Raw genomic sequence first — 21,901 nt, 5'->3', positions numbered from 1 at the left:
AGGAAAGTGATTTGGAGGACAGAATATACCTGTATGTAAATTTTAAAAACCTCAAACAGCACCAAATGTATGCATCTGTAAACATGGTAGAAGTAAAAATGGACTTGAATGATTCCTAAAGTATTCACAATAGAAGTTGCTTCTGTGGAGGGAGGGAAATGAAGTAGAGCAGAGGAAAAACAATTCAACTTTATCTGTAATGTTCGATTTCTGATGAAAAATCTGAAGCGATAATGCAAAATGTTAATGCTTCTCACTGTCCGGTGATAGGTAGACAAATGCATGTTCCGTAATGATCAGCACTTTTTGAATAAAAGACCATTTTTGAGAATTAAAAAGAAACACCTCCCTGGAGTTCAGTCATGGTGCTTTTTAAAAAGACTGAAGCGTCTGGTGGATGGAGAATCGAAGACTCTTGCCGGTTTTACTTTAGCGTTTATGTCAGTGTTGGAGTTTGCAGGGAGGAGAGAAGAAAAGTTACAAATCCACCCGGTGAGCACCGCTCAGCGGAGCGGTCCCGGAGGGACTCCGGTGCGGGTCGGGCCCCGGGAGCCCCGGTGGGCGGGGTCCGGGCGGTGGGCGGGGTCCGGGCGGTGGGCGGCGTCCGGGTGGTGGGCGGGGTCCGGGCGGCCCCGAGCGTCGCGGGTGACGTAACCGCGGGGGCCGCCCCGCCGGGGCGCGGGGGATGCTGGGAAGCGCCTGGTTCCGTAACCATGGGAAAGGCCGCCCCGGCGCCGAGGGACACGTGTGCTTAAGGTAGAGCGTGGTACACGTCCCTCGTGACCGCTGGGCGCGTGAACACCCCGCGGACGCCGCGTTCGCCCCGCCGAGTGGCCCGGCCCAGCCCAGCGGCCGGCGGCGGTCGGGAGGCGCGGGCGTCGTGTGAGGGAGGCGGACCCGCCGCTGGCGGCCCGGAGAGGCGGCGGCGCGGGAGCCGGTGCGCGGTCGGAAGGCGCGCCGGCTGCGGGGGCAGCGCGGTGCTCGGGCGGCCTGGGTCCCCCGGCTAGCCGGCCCTTCGCGTCGCCCCTGACGTGTCCTTCCTCCCCGGGGACAGCGGGACGCGCAGCGCGGCCACCCGCCGCGGGAGGCCGTTTGTCCGCCTTCGGCCGCCGTCCCGGCCGCGCTGCGCGCGCGTGGTGCGCCGGCCGCCGCCGTCCCGACTTCAGTCACCGAGTTCCGGCGCCCGGGCGTGGCCGCGCCATGGAGTCGCCCTTCGGCCCCGGGCCGTCGCCGCCGGAGGAGGACTGGGGTGAGTGGGGGCCGGGCGGGCGGCGCGTGCGGGCGGCGTGTGCGGGCGGCGTGTGCGGGCCGAGCCCCGCAGCCCGGTCGCTCCCCGGCCCCGGGCGGGCCCCAGGCCGGCCGCCGCCGTCCCCGGACCGCGCTCCCGGAGCCGGAGTGTCGCGCGGGCGCTGACGCCCTCGTCCCCGCTCCCAGGCCGCCGCCGCCGCTCTCGGCACAACATACGCCCTTTTCTGCGAGTTGCGATGTTGAACGTTCAGGCCCTTCACCGGCTTGACGTTTTTCCGATACCAGAAGCCGGCCGGTTAAATTTAAAGGTCCAGTCACGTGCCAGAGTTCCCCGCGACTCCGACTCTGAACCCTCTAACCAAACGGAGGGCTCGGTAGCCGGGCGGTGACGCTTGGAGCGGGTTGCACGCGTCTCCCGCGCGGTCCACGCAGGACACGGCTCAGGCCTGCGCGCCTGTGCTCTCGGTTGCAAATGCTGGCCTGTGCCGTGGTGACAACAGCCACTGGGACGGCGGGGTCCCAGGACAGCTCGGTCCACGGACACAGACGTGCAGGGCACACAGCCCTGTTCAGTGCCTAGCAGGCTGTGTCAGACGCACGGGACCGCCAGGTGGTAGCAGCTTGTAACACAGGCAGTGGCCGACTAAGCTCCCCTTCCCCGACGGGCACGTGCCGCCTGCGCGCAGCGCAGTGTTACCGTCCCGAGTGTTGATACTTTGTCCTTAACTGGTCTGCAGTTCGCAGAAGGTGCTCTGTGGGTCTGCACACGTGCATGATGTCATGTATCTGCCAGTACAGTGTCATAAAGTTTCACTGTCCTCCTAAATCCTGTGCTCCACCCATTCAAGCCTCCCGCCCTGCCAGGCAACCACCCATCTTTCTACTGCCTCCCTGGTTTTGCCACTTCCACACTGTCTTATAGTTGGGAAGGAGGGAGACAGGGGGTGAGGAAGAAGGAGTGAGGGGCGAGGGGGGGAAGGAAAGGGAGTGGGGAATCTTTCTCTTACACGGTCACAGTCCTGTCAGATTCGAGCACCCCCATACCACCTCATTTAACCCACTGACCTCCCTGTCTGCGTGCAGTCACGTGGGGGGCTAGGGCCTCAACGTATAACTTTTTGGGGGACATAACGCAGTCCAAAACACGCTGTTTATCCATTTACCTGCTGAAGGACACCTTGGTTGCTCTCAAATATTGGCAATTATATACAAAGTCACTATGAAGATTCATGTGCAGGTTTTTGTGTCGATGTAAGTGTTCAGATCATTTGGGTAAATACCAAGGAGCACGATTGCTGGATCCTGTGGTGAGAGGATGTTTAGTTCTGTAAGAACCTTCCCAACTGTCCTCCACAGTGGCTGCTCATTGGCGTCCCGCCAACGGTGCCTGAGGGTTCCGGGGCCCCACGTCCTCCTAGCACTTGGTGGTGTCAGGGTTCTGGATTTTGGCCCCTCTGATTGACCTCATTGTAGTTTTAATTGGCGTTTCCCTGGTGACAGATGATGTGACAAATGATGTGCTTTTCATGCTTATTGGTCATCAGTACATCTTCCCTCTCCTCCTTCCTTCCCTCTCCCTCCCTTGCATTTGTGCAAATACCCCATCCCCCCACCCCCCTGCTTTTTTTCAGCTACATATGAGATCTATGTACCCAAATCAGGAGCTTCCATCTGCCACTGTGGTTTCTTCTATAACTGGAGTCTCTCCTGTGAAAGCGCTGTTTGCCTTCTCGCACTGAAGCCCTGCTGAGTGGTGGCTCTTCTCATTCTCAAAACCGATTTGCCACGAGGGCGTGAAGGAGGCACAGTGTCTTCCTGTCCTCATTGCGACTTTCGGGTCACTCTCCTCCGTCCTCCCTACAGACACCCATGGTTAGATCTCCCCCGGCTGTAACATATGTCTCTGCCTCCCTCTTACAGTTGTCTGCTGACTCCCAGTTCACTCTTCTCACCTCGTGGAAAATTCTCCCAGCTTCCTGTCACTTTCTCTGATTCTTGGGTGACTCCAGTGTCCTCAGGACGGCCCTTCCGACGCCCTGAGCTTGGCTTCCACCCTGTCTCAGCCATTCCCTCCCTGAGGACAAGTCCTCATGCTCAAGCCAGATGTGCACTCTGACCTCCACCTCCTGTCTCACCAGCACAGCCCCATTGCTGTTCCGATGCCGAGGGCACCTTCTCTCCTGCTGAGATTCGGCTCTCCCTCCCTGTGTCTCACTTCCCCTCACGCAGTTTACGGTCCTGGACAGTCACAGTAACCACATCCTCACGCTCTCAGTGTCTGTCTTTTGTTTTGTAGTTCTCTCTTGGGCAGACCACAGCCTTTGTTGAATCCAGTCTACCTGCTCCGCGCCTGCACTCCTAGCTGAATGTGGCTGCAAAAACACCTGGCCATGCTGACTGGTCTCCCTTTAAATCTATGATCCTAATCTGAAATAGGCCTTTACCTGGTGTTACCTGGAGGGTCACGTTTGCCGGGTCCTCTCACTCTCCCACTCCGATGATTGTTTGATAGAGTTTTTTCTCTCTTCAGCCCCCTACACCTCCTCCCCCAGCCTCTGAGGCAGAAGAGATCCCCCATGATCTCCCACCCCCTCACCTATGCACCTGCCAGCACATTTGCTTCTCTGGTGCTGGGAGTGATGACCTCTTGCTCTTGCCTGAGCCTCTCATCCGTGGGTGCTTTAGAGCCCTCCCACTTCATTGCAGAATGCTGCTCCACCTCCTCTGCCCCTACTTCCTGCGTCATCACTCCCCGCGCCCCATCACTCCCCGCGCCCCTCCCGGGCATCTCTGTCAGCTAACATACTGGGGGTTGCTTCTCCTTTCCTGCAGCTTTGAATTGGTTGTCATTCACAGTGCTGGAGTTCGTCAATAATAGTAACGGCTAGTAAGAAACCCTAACAGCGCTGGCGTAGGGCTGCCGTGCTTATTTGTTGTCAAATGGTGAATTGACACTTCACCTCTATTCTTTTGTCCACAGATTCTGCTCTGTTTGCTGAACTTGGCTATTTCACAGACACCGACGAGCTGCAGCTGGACGCAGCAAGTGAGACTTATGTAAGTATTTACTGGAGGAGGAATACTGACTAATGTGGGGTTTCATTTGTACCCTAAGGATTGCAAGAAGGCTTCAGGATAACAGGTTCAGGCCAGTTACTTAAGTTTAAGTACCTTAGCACTAAGGAGGAAACTTAGTAGCCATTTTGCAGTCAGTAAACTCAGGATTGTACAAACTGCTCTGGTCTTGATGTGAGAAGACTTGTCTTCCAAGACCACCTTGGGCTCGGGTGGGTGACTTTGGAGGAGTCACTTAACTGCCTGCTGTCGCTTTTGTAGAGAACTTGGCTGCATACGGGCCACGGTGCTGTGAGGGGTTCATGTGAGTCACAGATCCCGACAGATAGAACTGAGCAGCTTCCTTTTTCAAAGTTACATATCCTTAGTGTAGAATGCTCTGAACCTCAGCTGTGTGCTTACTTTTTGCCTTTGAGTGGAGAGGAGTCGATATAAAAGTGATTGTAATATGCTGAGTCCTCAAAACCATCTGAGGTTTTCTTTTCTGGTTGGTACATACGTGTTGGTCCCTAGCGCACTGGCCTGCAGAGCTCTTATGTGTCACCTTTCATGCTTTTCCTGGTGGGCAGTACCATGTTTCCCCGAAAGTAAGACCTAGCCGGACAATCAGCTCTCAGCTCTAATGCGTCTTTTGGAGCAAAAATGAATATAAGATCTGGTCTTATGCGATAGTAAAATAAGACCGGGTCTTATATTATCTAATTGTCAGACTAGGTCTTATTTTCGGGGAAACATGGTAATAACAAGTGGACAGTGGTTTTATATGCACATCAGTCAGACTGGTGGTTTACCACTTATTTTTTAAGCCCTTAGTAACCAGAGTGTAAAAATGTGTAGTGTCTGTTCAGTGAGTTTATTAGACATTTCTCAAAGAATAATTCAGCAGTTGTTTTACTATGAATCAATAGAAGAGAGTAAAAACACGGTATATTTTTTTAATTTGTGCATGGGATTTCAGTGGTTTTTATTACTTTCGTGAGATGCTTTAGAATGTGGTCTGTTGATTCAATTGACTTATTATTGGCTGGTTCCCTGAGCATCTGATCTTCTCTAAAACCGTCAAGAACAGAGTAGGAAATTGAAAGATACAGGGAAATGTCCTGATTCTATAACGTTCTTACCTTACGCAAGTCACTCGCTCTTGCAGTTCCTAGTCTTTCCAGTATTTGGAGTGGGTGGTTTCTGGGAGCCCTTTCTAGCTTTAAATTGTGTTGTTTGTCCACATGGTAGCAGGTAGCAGGGTTTCCCAGGAAAAGTCGCCGAAGAGCCAGAGTCTATAAGTACCAGTATATATCCCTTTTTGGGGCATGGACCTGTTACATTTCTAATCAGATGCAATTCTTTTTCCTTTTTTTTTTTTTTTAATGAAAGTTTATTGGGGTGACAATTATTAGTAAAGTTACATAGATTTCAGGTGCACAATTCTGTATTACATCATCTATAAATCCCATTGTGTGTTCACCACCCAGAGTCAGTTCTCCTTCCATCACCATATATTTGATCCCCCTTACCCTCATTTCCCTCCCCCCACCCCCTTTACCCTCTGGTAACCACTAAACTATTGTCTGTGTGTATGAGTTTTTGTTTCTCATTTGTTTGTCTTGTTCCTTTGTTGTTTTTGGTTTATATACCACATATCAGTGAAATCATATGGTTCTCTGCTTTTTCTGTCTGACTTATTTCGCTTAGCAAAGATGCTGTGAAAAGTATTTGACTTTCTGGCCGAAGACTGAGTGAGAATCTTTGTAGGTCATGCTCACTATTGCACCCGTTAAAAATATCGCTAGCACTCACGCGAGCCTCAGTTTACTTAGGCTGGAAAAGTGTAAGGAGTTTTTTGGTGGCTGAATTTTCAGGGCTGCAGAACTTTTTGATGTGTGGATTCAAATAAGAGAAAAAAGCAAAGGAGATCGATTTAAAAAGTGGCTTGTTTATGATCTAAGTAGTTTTTCCTTTTTTTTTTTTAATTTATTGGGGTGACAATTGTTAATGAAATTACATAATTTCAGGTGTACAATTCTGTATTACATCATCTATAAATCCCACTGTGTGTTCACCACCCAGAGTCAGTTCTCCTTCCATCACCATATATTTGATCCCCTTTACCCTCATCTCCCTCCCCCCACCCCACTTACCCTCTGGTAACCACTAAACTATTGTCTGTTTCTATGAGTTTTTGTTTCTCACTTGTTTGTCTTGTTCTTTTGTTGCTTTTGGTTTATATACCACATATCAGTGAAATCATAGGGTTCTCTGCTTTTTCTGTCTGACTTATTTTGCTTAGAATTATACTCTCAAGATCCATCCATGTTGTCACAAATGTTCCTATATCATCTTTCCTTAATGCCGAATAGTATTCCATTGTGTATATATACCAGTTTTTTCTTTTTTTTCATGTGAACTTCCACAACATTCTCTTTATATAACTCATGCTGGTATTTACTCAGGTAAGGGCAGTATGACAAGAAAACAGTTTGCTTTCTTTCTTTCTATTACATTCTTAATGAAAATAAACCACATGATAGACATTTCGAAATGCTAATGTTATTCTAGAAATTATTACCGCATGGTTGTTAATAATTACCAGATTAAGCTTTACTTTTTGCCTGAGGCTTACTTTCTGTATTGTCACTGTTTTATTGTCTGTCACATTACATTAAGTTGCTATTGATTGCCTTTCGACTTTGTTGTCCTGTTTATATATTAAATTTACTTCTGTCTTTGTCTCCGTAACCCCGGACACTTAAAATGGTAGTGGTGCTATCTTGGATTCCGACTCATAGGAGGGCTCTGAAATCGTGTGGTAGGTCTTTATTTACATGGTTATGGTGTAAGATGGTCATGCAGACAGGTTCAGAATATGCTTATATTTAAATAAATTACCATCTAAATGAAAAGAAACTAAGATTCCTCTAAGAGGGTTGTTGGCCTCTGTTTGAGAAACTTAATTTTGTCTTCTGGGATTAAAATTTTTCAGAAATTTTATCTTAGAAATTTGAAAAGTAAGGACAGTACAACAGAGAAGAAAATGATCCATCCTCCTATGGGTGGGTCTCTTCCTTTGGTGTAACCGGTTTACTGTTTGGTAAACTTGAATGTTCAGTCCAAGTCTCTGCTTCCTGCTTGGCTTTGCCTGCGTCTGTGCTCTTTCCATGGCCCACAGAGGTGATGTTGTAGATAGGCATTTGTTTTCCTTAATGGCACTGGGAAAACTTACTGGATCTCCCTATGACAACAGACTTATCTTTGTGACTCTTCCTAGTGGTCTGTTACCATTGAGAAGAATGAGATCAAAGGAATCTTTTAAATGTGACCTTAGCTCCTTCCTGGTTGTTACTGCTGTGCCTTAGATAACACGTGGTTTGGCTCCAGGATGAACCTGTTGACTTAGGAATTACATTTACTAGGTTGGGTAATAGCAATTATATTTCTCATGGCAAATTACATCTGACAGCTTGACTTCTAGGTGTATTATTTTATTCTTCTAATATTCTTTTGCTGATTTGAAACCTACAGGAAAACAACTTTGACAACTTTGCTTTTGATTTGGATTTGATGCCTTGGGAGACGGGCGTTTGGGACCTTAACAACCAGCTCTGTGCAGGTAATGACACGTTTTCTCGGGACAGGACTTAGATGGGTCCATGTCGTGTTGTAGTCTGGTAACAGTCAACGTAGGTGGGGTTATTGGGCTACTTTGATAGATAGAACTTCCAGGGACAGTTACCATACTTCTGGTGTGACAGTGCTTGCATCAGTTTCTTGCTGTAGGGACACAAAGAGCTTCATAGTTAGGTTTCAGTTACATATGTGAATAAAGAGCTCATACCAGAAATGCCGCTTTTGAATTACATATGATGTCTCCACAAGAGATTAACCTGAGAACCATACAGAACTTGGGGAGCCAAAGGGAGGAAGTGTGGGGTCAACAGAACTTGGGAACTTGGTGTCGAGACCCCCTGCGTGGGGTGTACGTACTCTGAGGAGGTGGCACTGCCTGGCCGTGGAGGTGGGTTTGGGGGTGCTGCCAAAGCTGGAACCTGCAGCAAACTGTGACCTCTGTGGTGAAGCCGGTGGGAGGATGAAGGAAGCCCTTTCCCCTTCTCCTGCCTTTTCGTGTCCCCTGGTGACGGGCTTTAGGCGGGAGCCAGCGGGCAGGCAGCGATAATTTGCATTTCAGACTGCAGGAGGTGGGCTTGGAGCTGAGAGCGATGGGTAAACAAATAACTAGCACCCGCTAGACATCTGGTCCTCCCCACCCACACTTCCTGTGGCTTCATTTGCTTAAAATAAATGTTTAAATGTTGTGCTCCATGCCTGTCTCCCTCAGAACAGGGACTGCACGGGCCAGTGTTCTGGTCACTGTTGTTGTGTCATAAACGACCCTAAAACTTAGTGACGCAAACAGCCACCGTTGTGTTGAGCTCTCAGGATGTGTGGGTCAGGAATTTGGAAGGTGTACCTGCAACGGCTAGTCTCTGCTCCATCATGTGTCCATCTCAGCGGGGAGACCGCAGGCGGGTTATGTGACATCTGGGGCGAAGTCCTCTTGAGGCTTCTGTCCTCGCCTGTCTGATGCCTGGTCTGCGATCATCTGGAGGTGACGCCTGCTGCACGGGCCCTCCTGTGTGGCTTCCTGACAGCCTGCTGCCATGGTGGTCTGGCTGCAGAGGTCTCGGCGGCAGTGCTCCAGGCACAAGCAAGAGTCGCAGAGCGTTACTTCCATACTCTGCGGCTCGAAGGACTCATAAGCCACATAGATGCGGACCGACAGGAAACACTCCCTGCTTGATGGGAAGTGGCAGGGTCACAGTGCAGATCAGGAGGGATCATGAGTTCTTTCGCAGGCTGAGCGGGAAGACAGTCTGCCACCCCCTTCCGCTCCCCCCCCCCCAGTTATAAATGTGACACCTCGGAGAACTGCCTGGGCCATGGTTGCTTAATAAATTATTGTAAATACGTTAATAGTTCCAAAGGTAGGAACAGTTTTGTGAGTTTTAATTGTATTGTCAAAAATGCTTTTCAAAATAATTCTTTCCGGTTTCTTATATTTTAAAAAAATTACATATTGGGGAATCTCTAATTTTTTGCATATGGTATAATATTCAAAAAGGGTGTGGAGAAGACAAACGTCTCCTTCCGCTCTCGTTCCTCAGCCACCAAGTTGTGCTCCCCAGAGAGGTCCCATTAGCGATTTCTTTTCTTTTTTTCTCCCCTTCTTCTGCCTCCCCTCCCCCACACTCCGGTTCAAGCCGTTGTTTCTCAGTCTAGTTGTGTAGGACACGGCTCCCTGGCCCACGCTGGTATTAGGAGCCTTGCGCTTCCCCCCGCTGAGGCAGTCGGTTGCCAGTCTTCCTTCGGCCGCTCACAGCAGCTCACTGGCCCATGCGGGAATGTCAAACCTGCGACCTCAGCGTTGGGAGCACGGCGCTCCAACCACCTGAGCCCCTGGGCCGGCCCTCATTAGTGATTTCTTATGTTTATCCTTCCAGAGCGTTAGAGCAGCTGTGAGTAGGTGTGTCCGTATCCGCGTGCACACCTCAGCACACAGGTGGAGGCCTAGCTAGACTGTTTTCTGCAGCTTGAATTGTCACTTGATGATATGCTTGGTGACCTTAGCTTCCACATGATTGAATTGTAAGAGTAGGTTTTACCGTCTTTCTTGTTCACTGTGTTGAACATTTTTGTTCGTGTTTTTCAGTTGAAGATATTAAAGCAGAACCTCAGCCACTTTCTCCAGCCTACTCCAGTGGCTCCATCTCGTCTCCCCAGTCAGTGGACTCTTACTCTTCAACCCAGCATGTTCCTGTAAGTAGCCAGCCTTTCACGGCGGTTTGGTTGTGATGCTATTTGGACAGTACCTACACGGGGAGGCAAGTGACATTTAATCCCGAGGAAACTGAGTCCCGAGGAGGGGCCTGGGGGAGCTAGAATGTTGTCAGCCTCTGGGTTTTGCCTTTCTGCCTAGGTTCTGCCTTCATCATTTCATTGTTCCTTTGTTTCGCTGCCCTTTCCCAGTAGCCAGTGTTTCTGTTAGTTGGCTTCTTGTCTTTTCTTCCTGCCCTCCTCTCCTCCTCGTCAGATGGACATGCTCTGAGGCCACGGAGGAATAAGGGGTCTGTCGGTCAGTCCTGAGCCGCATAGCCTGACGGCCTCCGGGCAGCACTGCCTGCATTACCTGCTGTGTAATGCAGCAGGTAATGTATTTTTGTAACAGGTTTACAAAAGTCTGCTAGCTCCTTAAAGACTCCGCTCTCCATTCAGATGGAAGGTCTGGGTCCAGGAAAGGAAGTCCCAGAGGATTTATGTGTTTCTTGGAGTGAGGAAAGGGAAAACCTAAGCAGACAAATTCAGGTTAATATTTCCGTGCATTGCATCTGGCAGGTCTCACATGTGGTCCGTTAGGAAACCCCAACGGGTCTGTCGGCTTACGTCTCCAGGGTTCATCTCTGCCCCTGCCAGGCCATCGTCACCTCACCTGCATTGAGTCAATAGGACTTCAGCTGGTCTCTGTCCCCCACTCCCCAAACCTCATTAGCAGAGGGGTCTTCAGAGAGGACTCTTTCAGAAGTACAAATTGGGAGTGTCAGCCCTTTGCTGGGAACCTTGAGTGCCCTCCTCACCTTTCCACTGGTGAGGTCACACCCCCAGTGTGCCGGCCTCCGGGCCTGGCTCCTGCTTACCTTGCCAGCCCTGTTTCTCACTGCTGCTTCCTACCTGCACTCCACCTTTGCTGGAGCCCCACAAGAGTTCCAGCCTGACAGCTCATGCAGCGCTGAGTATGTGTGACTTGTGTGACGCTGCCGGTTTTGCCACATTTCGCTCCCCCAGGCCTTGTCAGCAGCACGTGAGACGCTGCTCTGCCCGTTGTCCCTCTCACACAGCACTTTTCGTTTCCTGTTTCCTTTATTATGAGTGTGGTTGAGCATCTTTTCATATATTTCATGTACATGAGGCCTCCTTGCATTTTGTTAATGAGATGTCAGTTAAGATTCTTTGTTTAATTTTTTTTAATTGGGGAAAGGGAACAGGACTTTATTGGGGAACAGTGTGTCAATCTTAGTTGTGGAGGGTGCCGTTCAGCTTCAAGTTGTTGTCCTTTCAGTCTTAGTTGTGGAGGGCGCAGCTCAGCTCCAGGTCCGGTTGCCGTTGCTAGTTGCAGGGGGCATCTTGTCCACTTTTCCCTTGGATTGTGCTCATTTCTCCTCAATTTTGAAAGTGCCTTATTACATATTAGGACTGTTAGTCCTTAGATTGTGAAATAAGTTACAAGTGTTTTTTTTCTTCCAATTTGTCATTTGTCTTTAAGTTTTATTTCTGGTGTTTATTTTTTCCAGGAATACTTTTTTTTAAATAGCCAAATTATCGATCTTTTATTGCATTTTTTTTGTAACTCAAAGGAAACTTCTCACCACTCAGATGTTACACTATTTTTATTGTTTTCTTGCTTATATTTTTTATTTGGAACAATCGCAAGAAATGTTACAAGTAAATTACAAAGAACTTCTTTCCCTGAGCCATTTGGGAGTCGTTGCCAACCTGGTGCCCTGTCACCCCTCACCCCATACTGTAGTGTCTACTTCTTGCCAGCAAGGCTATGACTTCATAGCCACAGTACAGCCACCCAAATCCAGAAGTAAGCGTTCCTGCGTTGCTGTCACCTAACCCTCCGCCGCCTGAGGTGGGGCCGCTGGTCCCAGACACGTCCCCTAGACTAACGGGAGGGTGTGGCGCAGGGTCGCACGGGGCAGGGCCGTCTTATCTCCTTAATCTCCTTCAGTTGTATCCGTTCTTTCTTCCTCGACTTTCATGACTTGGTCACTTTTGGAGATTAAAGACTAGTTACTTTGCAGAGTGTCCCTCAGTTGGGTTTGTGTGGTGTTTCCTCAGGAACAGTCACGGTTTGAGTCTGTGGCAGGGGTGTCACAGACGTGACATACTGCCTGCCTTTCTGTCTCACCGACTCACTGACGGCTTTCGCTATGCTCCCACATGGTGAGGGCACGGCTGCCAGGCTCGTCCTTGGTGAAGCCGCTCCCCCTTCACTATAATAGGTATCTGGGAGCAAGTACCTGACCTGCGTCAAAATGCCTTTTCCAAAATGCCTTTTCCTAGCACACTTCAGATTTGTTTGTTTGTTTTCATCATTTTGCACTCACGGTCTCCCATTTTATGACAGTTATAATCCATCACTTTGTTTATCCTGTTATCTTTTAACTTTTAACTTTTTATGCTCTATTTTTTATTATAAAACATTTTCATTATTGTCTAAATATGTGTCTTCTTCCCTTATGGTTTCTGGGTCTTTTGACTTAAGGGGGCCCATGTCATGCTGAGAGTAAACAAATAGTCTCTTAAATTTTCTTTGAATAATCTCATAGGTTATTTTGAGGAGGGCATGATGTCGGGATTCCGCCCACTCCATTGTTATGTGTAGACCCCTTTCCTCAGGTTAGAAATGCTGATTTATGTTAGCTTTCTGGAGTCTAACAAAGCACGATAGATCCATTGAATGTTAAAAGACTTCTGGCAAATACTATCTTTGTATAACACATCTTCGTATTATCAGCGTACTCATTCAATAAAATAGCCCTGCTCCCTGCAGTGTTTGTCCTTCTTTCAAAGCATGTGGGACAGATGACAGTGTTAATAATTGGAAAGGGTAAAAATAGTAAGAATTGATTGTGTTTGAGATTTTTGTGAGACTGAACGGGAGATTGTGGGGAAAGGCTGCTGGCCTTTTAGCGGAAGCGCCACGACAGGCTCCGTGTCTGTGACTGGACGCCATGTAGGCCGTGCAGGCTGTGGGGAGATGCAGATGCAGGTCGTGTTCATGACCCCCGTGTCTGAGTGTGTTCCTGTGGGGCGCCCACGTGCCCACAGTGTCCTGGCACCTAACACAGCACGTTCCCAGGAAGCGCACCTGCGCGTTGGCCTTGGCCTGACGTGTTTCCCTGTTTAGATGTTGGTCTCGCCTCTTTTTCTATGCGATTGTCTGCTCGAGGGTTGTATTCCTCTGCATGACTTTGTGTTTTATTTTGCTGCAGGAGGAGTTGGATGTGTGTCCTGCCTCCCAGATGTCGCCCCTCTCCTTATATGGGGAGAGCTCTCCTGGTCCCTGCTTGGCAGAGCCTCTGAGGGAAGACAAGCCTGTCACTGGTCCTAGGAGCAAAACCGGTACCGCTCCGTCTCTGACTCGTCCTTTCTGTTGTAGCCTGAGCTTCGCTCCATTTCTGAGAAGACAGTGTGGGATGGACTGGGTTTCTAATTTGGTGACGTCTTGTTTGTTATGGGTAGCTGATGTGGGGAGGAGGGGTCGGCATCTGCGTGGCGGTCTCTGTCGTCAGAGGTGAAAGCCACTTAGCAGTGGTCCAGGCGCCATCATCTTCAGGAGAGAATTCAGCGTTTCGGTTAAAGATCTGGAATGTCAGCCATTTGGCGGTGACGTTTGTTACCACTTTAAGCTCCAGGCTTTTCCAGCAGTCTTAGTGTCCTCCTCCCCCAGTCCGTGGAGCCCCTTCCGGGAGCCGCAGCCCAGCTCGTCCCGTTCCCATTGTAACATGAACATGAGTGAGTGGAGAAGTGCTGGACAGGTGGTGACTGCAGCTGATACGAGCTGCTGTCTTGCATATTTAAAGTTGCTAAGAGAAAGTTTTCATGGCAGGAAAAATAACTTTGTAACTGTTGACGGCTGTTCACTGGACTTACCGGTGGTGATCATTTTGTGATAACAGTACCAAATCATTCTGTTGCACCCCGAAACTATAACAGAATGTTGTGTATAAGTTATACCTCAGTAAAAGCAAAGAACGTCCTCACTTTAAGGACTTTTCTCGGTTCATAAGCTATAGAGGAGCGCTGCTTAAACTCTAGGAAAAGACAGTTGCTCAGAGGTCAAGATAACCTACGTCCAAGGTCAAGGTGTAGAATAGAATCTGTTTTCCAAGCTTTGCTTAATTGCCTTCAGATTGATTTGTGGTTTGTTGGTTTTTCTACAGAAAATGGACTGACTCCAAAGAAAAAACTTCAAGTGAATTTAAAACCTTCAATTCAGCCCAAGCCTTTATTACTCCCGGCAGCACCCAAGACTCAGACAAACCCCAGCGTCCCAGCGAAAGCCATCATTATTCAGACACTGCCGACACTTCTGCCGCTGGCCAAGCAGCAGCCAGTTATCAGTATCCATCCTGCACCCACTAAAGGTACCCGACTGGGATTGGAGGCTGCGTGGGAGTGGTGGCCAGCAGGCCTGGGCCACGCTGTGTTTTATTCAGGTTGTGGTCTCTGAGCATGTGCCAGGTGTGGGGACTTGTTCTGCTAGGAGGTTGCAGAGACGACGGACAGGAGAGCTGGCTCTCTGGGTCACTTACCCCCGATGCTGCTTTTGCTTCCAGTTTAATTATGAAAACACCTGCCTGGAAGACTGGTTTACACAGCCACGTGTAATGAAGAAGAAAATCGGGTCAGCTTTCTGCGTGCCATTTTATTCTGAGGTTTTTTGTGTCTGTGAACCTTTTTGTTTGTAAGGAGAGGCCAGTATTTAAAATGCTGTTAGTCCATTTCAGAACTAGTAGGTGTTTTGGCGACAGAGTCAAACTGTTCATCTCTGAGGGGGCGGCACTGTGTCGCAGCCAGGCATTCCGAGCTGACCAGAATGGGTGTCTGCAGCTCGGAAAGGCGTGTGTGTTTCCACGTTCTGTCCACCAGGTGGCCTCACATACTTGATTCTCCAAGGAGTTGAGGTCAGTGTTGAAAGTTCAAGTTTGAGGTTTAGGGCCTGGAGATCGCCAGGGCAGATGACTCATTGTCGTATGTGGGCCGATCTGTGTGCACACGAGTAAAGGGAGGCTGTGAAGCCTCCATTTAGCTGGTTGGCTCCCAGTAGGACTGTTCGTGGGGTTTGGGCTGTAAATAAACAGTGACGTTGCATGTGCTGTTCTGGCTCTGGTTCTAGCTCAGGCCTGTGAGCGCATTTCTTTGGAGCATGATTTTAATGAGGGCAAGGTCATGAATTTGAATCCAGGTTCTATTGCATGGTTTTAGACAGTAGGAACTTAATAAAAAGAAGAGTAGGTAAGAGAGTGCACGGACTGCTGAAAGCCCATCATCCAATCCCGACCAACCCCAAACAATCCTGAAGTACCTGCCTTCTCAGTACAGGGTCACTGTGCTGCGTTGACTAAAAGAATCCTGGCATGTGGTCCTTGTCCCAGGCATTCTGTCCAGTTGGACCTTTAGCAAACTTACATTGGCAGTTAAATAACAGTCAGTGTGAGCACTGAGGAGTTAATAACCCGTGCAGTGCCCTGTGGAAGCGATTACCCGGAAGGAGGAGGATGATGGTGGTGGTGGTGGCGGTGGTGGTGGTGGCAGTGGTGGTGGTGGTGGTGGCAGTGGTGGCTCACGTGTCAGCCTGGCCGTGTGCCGGACGCTGCTCTTTGTGCTTCCGTGTGCTGCCACCCTAGTTAATCCTCCCAGCTGCTCTGTGCGGGGGCTGCTGTCACTCTCCCCATGGCAGAGATGAGAAAATTAGGACACAGAAGGCACGCTGCTATCCTAGGCCTTCAGAAACTGTTTGGTATATCGTGTGAAACCTTCTTAGCCGGTTGGAAAGGAAGGACTCAGTTAGCGACCCCCACGGGCCCGCGGCACCCGACATGGCGTCCAGCTGCCATCCATCGGGATTAGCACGTGACACCAAGAGGCCTGGGGTGTGGCGGAGTGGATGACAGCCCTGCTGTGTGCCGTCTGTTTCCACGGGGGCAGTGATGACTGTAGTCAGGTCAGCTCTCGCCATGGAAGGCCCGTGGCATGCCCTGCAGTGCAGCTGGGCTCAGGGCACACTTCACAGGTCACTGTAGAGGGGGCCCCTGGAGTTGTCAGTCTCTCCTTGAACACACTGTGACAGAAGTTCAGTTTCTCCCTGTTCCGGCTTGAACCCGCATGTGCCTGTATTAGAGGATCCTGGAATTAGGTGCAGGGACTCGGGGAGCAGAGGAGGGTGTGCAGGGAGGAGGAGGGCAGGTGGCCCACAGACCGTGCCTGGCAGTGGCTCCTCCCTCCTCCCGGAGGGACAGACCGTACATATGCGGACCAGTTTCCTAACTTAGTTTTAAGAAATAGTACAAAGCGCGCTGGCTGTGTCATCTGCCAGTGTTGTGACTCGACCTGGAAGTAGACTCGAGCTGGAAGTAGAACCCTGTCTTAGGAATGACTGGATTCTTTATGTTGCCCACACCTTGCAATCTTTGGAATAGTCCCCAAATTCATTGAACGGTGTTTAGTTTGGGGTGTCATTTTATCCTAATTTTTAAACTGAGAAGATGTGGAGCACTGCTGCTGATAATGCTTCCTGGAAGGGTTGGTTTAAGTCGGTGGTCTGGACCTGTGGACTTGACCCTGGGGGTGGGTGGTGGGCGTCGGAGCCAGCGCGGCTGCAAACCCTGTCAGGCGGCGTCCGTGGTTGTCTTGGGCACCGCTAGTGCTGTTTCCAGATTCTGTGGCTACACTTTTGATTAGTAAAGTACAGATTCATTTTAAAACATTACTAAGTTCACAATAGCCTTTTCAATGCATGTATCTTCTCAATCAAAGAAACGGAAAGGGCAGTCATGAGTGTCGCGGGTGACGTGGTATTTGTGACATGAGAGGAGCACTTGTGTTCAGGGCGGGAGCCCGTGGTTTCAGTTGTGCTTTATGCTGAGTCTCTCTCTCTCTCTGTTGTACCAGGTTGGCTGTAATGTCTTAGTAATGTTGTTAAAAGCCTAACGTGTGGTCATAGGCTATTTATTGTATTTATTAATTATTTTTACTTGTATATTTGGCCTAAGCATATTTGTATCAGCCTCTGAGTCACTTCCTCATTTTACATGCTTTTGCTTCATAGAATAAGTTATTCCAAAGGAAGATGAGAAGACGAAATGTTTATTGATCATTTATGCCCAAGTAAATTGTACATGTTACAAACCTATGAAATTATTTTTAGATCTTTCTTACTAATTTGCTAATTTATCTGAGACAAAAATGCTATTAAATTCTGCTACTTTTAGCATGTTTTTTTTGAGGCCATCTGAAACTATCTTGATTTTATAGAAGTGATTTGTTTTTAAGCTAAGACAGATGTTCTTAAACGGGTGTCCCGAAGCATTACTTTTTCAGTTTCCCTTGATCCTTTGAAACACAGTGCTGAGTTTCACATGGGTTATGTTACAGTATCTGAAAGTAGAATGCTTATTTTCCCCTTAAAGAATTATAAATGTATATGAGATGTCAGTTGCCTGTTCCCACAGTACCTTTCTTTGTAGGCTCCCGCAGCTGTGAGCCTTTCAGCACCTTATAAAACTGGCCAGATCCGAAAGGGCTGCTCAGCAAGTCGGGGTTTAACCGACTACAGTTAGGGGTTACTGAGTCTTCGCAGATGAGCAGAACTTTAAAACAATGCTGCATGTCAGGATTAAGAAACGATCTGTAGGCCATTTTGGGGGGGAAGGGAGTTGCTGTTATCTACAGACTATTTTAAATTGCAGATTTATGTTTCCTGTGCTTGTTAGCTAAGAATTCATCACAAATGGGTTTAACTTTTTTGTGTTTTATAGGCCCCTTATTATTCTTCCAAGCATTGAGTTAAAGAATCTCTGTTCATCTGTCTTTGGTGTGGAGTGTGTTTCTAAATGCATTCATGGGACATATATGGTTCTCCGTGTTCACTGTGGAAGGTTTGCTGTTTATAATATGAAAAATCCTTTTAGCACCAATCAATTTCAGAGGTCCACACTTACAGACATCTGTGTATAACTTAGCACATTTGGCTTGAGCACGTATTGCTGGGAAAGTATATGGAAGTACGCTGTAGGTAACTTCAAAGGGAACACATTCAGATGGTGTCATTAAGAGCGTGATATGCTGCCGCCGCCACCAGTCGTGATGAGTGTGCCGCTGCTGGCTGTGTTTGAGTTGGTGGTGGTTCCGGCTTCCTGCGTGGTCTTGCCTCCTGCACGTTCGTCAGCTTCTCCTGCCCAGGAGCTGCGCCCTCTGATCCCATATCGCTTTTCTCCCCACAGCTCAGACCGTGCTGCTGTCTCAGCCCGCGGTGGTGCAGCTGCCGGCGCCTGGAGCCCTGCCGTCTCCTCAGCCCGTCCTCACTGTCGCCAGGGGAGCCGCACAGCTCCCTAGTCACGTGCTGAACGTGGTCCCTGCCCCCGTGGCCGGCGGCCCCGCGACCGGAAAACTGGCTGTCAGCAAACCGGCCGTGCCGAGTGCCATGAGGAGCTCAGATGTGAGTGTGACGCTCAGGGCAAGAGCGCGATGCTTTTGCTTCCGTTGCCTGGGATTCGGTTTTGAAAGGTCGCGGTTTGTGGGTCAGGGTGCTGACACCGCACGTCCAGGCTGTGGTGGCTGACGCGGGGCAGCTGTGTTCTGTCCGCAGGCTCAGTCTGCAGTGGGTTGATGTGCATGTCCCAGCGCCCCTCTTCCTCGGGGCCTGCTCACCCCGCCCTTCCCGTCCCCCGCGTATTTTACAGGGTCCTGGATGGTTCCTGATGCAAGTACTTTTTTAGGGTTTTGTACTTAGCATCTCTCCTGACTGTGGAAGGGTCCTCACCACCGAGCAATGACTCGCACGCTCAGGAAGTCTGTCTCGGTGATTGTTGGGTACTTTCTCATCTCTGCAAACCTTCCGATTTTCTAGCATGCTGTAGGGATTTTTTTATCATTTATAAATCTCAGCAGACTGTCTAAGACCGGCCTGTCCCTACACACAGGTTCAGCTCCTGCCACTAGCTCTTGCTGTCTTTAAAAGTGACGCAGAGAACCTCATGTTCCCTGTTAAATGGTACTTGAGCATCACGGGTCTCCAGGGTGATGAAAGGTCAAGTCAGATGGTCAGCCCAGCAGGGGCTTCTGTCAGACTGGTGGAAAAGCAAACCCTGCATGTTTTCTTTAAAATAAAGCCAGTATTACTGGTTATTAGTGTTGCTATTCTACTTTTCTTCGGTACTGAGAGTACTTTTACAGTCCTGTGACTGATGTGAGGTTGTTTATCAGACTAGGGCTGGTCTGTGCCCCAGATTGGACCCAGCGTGTCAGCCCCCCGCGTGGTCGTGGAGTCGCCCCACTGTTGCCCAGACAGCAGCCTCAGTCCCTGGCAGTGCTGTGAAGACCCTGGCAGGAGTGTTGTACAATGGAACACGCAGCGGCCCTCATCCTTCACGGGGCCCTGTCAGCGGCGTGTGCCGTGTCACGAGGGGGGATCCTGAGTGTCGCCTGAGAACAGACGCGGTCGTGTGGGATTAGGCCTGGTCCCTGTGTTAGTGTGTTCTGAGGACCCTACGAGGCGCATACCAGGCTCTGTACCTCGTGTGTGTTTCAGCTGAAGATGGCACGGTGATGGGATTTGCTTGAAAACACTCTGTGGGGCGGTGATGGGTGCAGGAGCCAGGCCCAGGCCCAATGTTGATAGACGTGGTAGTTGGGTGTGAGCGTTCCCTCCTTTTGGTATTTGGGAAAATTTCTACAGTAAGTGAACCACAGTAACAAAAGTCTGATTATACTCCACGATATTTTCAATTCAAAAGTTGTACAACCAATACAAAAGAATATGCTTTCACAGGATACTGAGAAGGTTCAGAATGATGAAAGAGGATTTAAAAGAAATGATCCTTTAAATGTCCTTTTAATACTCTTTAAATTATGAATTTCAGTGTTTCTTGTGTAATCGTCCCAAAGAGAAGTAGCAATGAGAAGTAGTCAAAGCTGTTTTTATGTAATGTTCTGGGACGTTTAAAATATTTGGTATGAACTATCTTAGACATTAGAAAAAGTAAAGAGGGTTTAAAAACTATAGGTCAATCGTCTACCACAGCTTTTAAAAAATACCAACTTCATGTCAGTCTGCGCTCCGACCACGGCGCAGAGCAGGGAAGAGCCCGGAGGGGGGCTGTCCAGAACCCGCGTCTCAGGAGGAGACTGGCGCAGGGTGATTGGGTCAGTGAGGAGGCGAAGGCTGGAGACAGAGCCGTCGTCCCGGACGTGACGCTTGTCCTGCGGAAGACGGGCTCCTGACCCTGGGCCGTCCCCGAGGACACCGAGAACGGCCGTAAGTCCAGTCCTGAGACTCGTCGATACGGTCGCTGTGTGGAAACCAGAGCGGGCTTCCTTCTTTGAGGCTTCTCGGGTATTGGAACAGTGAGCTTCTTGATGTCGGCAGTTGTCGTTGGGTGCTGAGGTCTCAACATTTCTGTGAATTGTGAGCCCGCGGTCCTTTGTAAGTTGTTGGTGTGAAAGACCATGTCTGCTCTGCTTTTGCCCTCGGGAGGGCAGTCCGAGAACATGGTCGTTTCCTGATGACGACTCAGTGCTGAGGGGTTGGGGGGGGCGTGTGAGACGAGGGGTCCAGACCCAGCACTCATGAGCTTTTCTTGTTGAGCAGTATTGATTGGCTAGCGTTCTTATTACTCTTGAGAAGTTAGTTGACAGCATTACGAGAGGAAGACTGAAGTAGTGCGTGGCCTGGCGGGAGCCTGGCCACCCTGAGTGCACGTGCTGCTCAGCCTGCCCTAGGGTTTCCCTGGCCAGCCCGGCAGGGCTGAGCCAAGCCTCTTCAGAGCGAGCTTTCTGGTAGAGCTTTGGCTTCAGGTGTATTTCACGTGAAGAAACAGCAGTCCTGTCAGCCGGTGAGGCCACTCGGGGACCCAAAGTGGTCTGCTCCAGAAGCACCTGCGGAAGACGAGGGGCTTGGACTGCCTGTCTCAGACCTGGGTTGGTCTGGGTAGTGCATGCTTCTCCTGGGCTCATGCCCTGTCAGTTAGATAAATCGGAATGAGCATACGTTCCTGGTTCAAGGTGGCCCAAAAGACAAACTTGCGTTCTGTGCTTTTAAACAAAAAAATGTGAAAAAGTTGTAATTCAGCTAAAAGGAAAAAAGCGTATCAGTCTTTTGTGGCTTTGAAATGCTGACATGGCTTCTTTTTGCTACCTTTTTGTTCTTTTGCTTGGCTGGGCTCACTCTCAGGAGGCCTGCTCCTGCCATCAGCGGCGTTTTCAGCACACCGTGACTGCAAACTGCATTAAGGGCCGCATTTTCTCTATGAAACATTTTGCCTGGTTCAGATTAGCATCTCACTCTTCCTGCCTTTTGCTGGTAAATCTTTGAGTCTGGAAACTGCACCTAAGTTTTCAAGAAGTATGATTTGATTTTGGCTCTGATCCTGATGGAAAAAATGAGCACAGGCTCTCATTCAGTGCAGCTGTCTTATATGCTCTCCTCGTCATAAGTGGCACTCTTGGAACTGCTCAGATGCCATCGCAGGACAGTGTGCTACTCTGTCTTCAAAGGCTCTGGACTGTTGCCAGACTGCAAACCAGGGGCGTGAAAACAAGTAGTCTGTTTAAATCGGCAGTGCGCTTACCACCTACCCGTCATAATCCATGACGTTCGTGAAACATTGCGACCCCAGTTTCAAGGTCATGGAGTTACATTGTTTTGGTTATAGGGACAAAAGACCAGGGAAAAAAGACGTGGTGAAATTATATTCTACATCGTCCACAGAGCGCAAAGGTGGAGCAAAACCCCCTCATGGAA

At 49.4% G+C, this 21,901-nt stretch overlaps 1 protein-coding gene across 2 annotated transcripts in view; it reads left to right on the top strand.

The window, feature by feature from the left end:
- The first annotated feature begins 670 nt into the window (after positions 1–670).
- The window catches only part of ATF6 (activating transcription factor 6), a 94,500-nt gene continuing 73,269 nt past the window's right edge, over positions 671–21,901 (top strand). Inside the window, exons 1-8 of one of the 2 annotated variants that reach the window (XM_081025890.1) lie at positions 671–756; positions 1,055–1,249; positions 4,229–4,305; positions 7,840–7,927; positions 10,025–10,131; positions 13,371–13,500; positions 14,322–14,525; positions 18,384–18,598. In XM_081025890.1, coding sequence (XP_080882016.1) covers positions 1,201–1,249; positions 4,229–4,305; positions 7,840–7,927; positions 10,025–10,131; positions 13,371–13,500; positions 14,322–14,525; positions 18,384–18,598 — 870 coding nt within the window. In that variant the 5' untranslated portion in view covers positions 671–756; positions 1,055–1,200. Of the gene's footprint in view, positions 757–849; positions 1,250–4,228; positions 4,306–7,839; positions 7,928–10,024; positions 10,132–13,370; positions 13,501–14,321; positions 14,526–18,383; positions 18,599–21,901 lie in introns of those variants that run through there. The other variant, XM_081025891.1, reaches the window with a different exon arrangement.

Source organism: Rhinolophus hipposideros (assembly GCF_964194185.1).
Source record: "Rhinolophus hipposideros genome assembly, chromosome: 19".
In the NCBI taxonomy this organism is placed as follows: Eukaryota; Metazoa; Chordata; class Mammalia; order Chiroptera; family Rhinolophidae; genus Rhinolophus; species Rhinolophus hipposideros.
The sequence above is the reverse complement of the archived record's forward strand: the minus strand, read 5'-3'. Positions and strand labels throughout refer to the sequence as shown.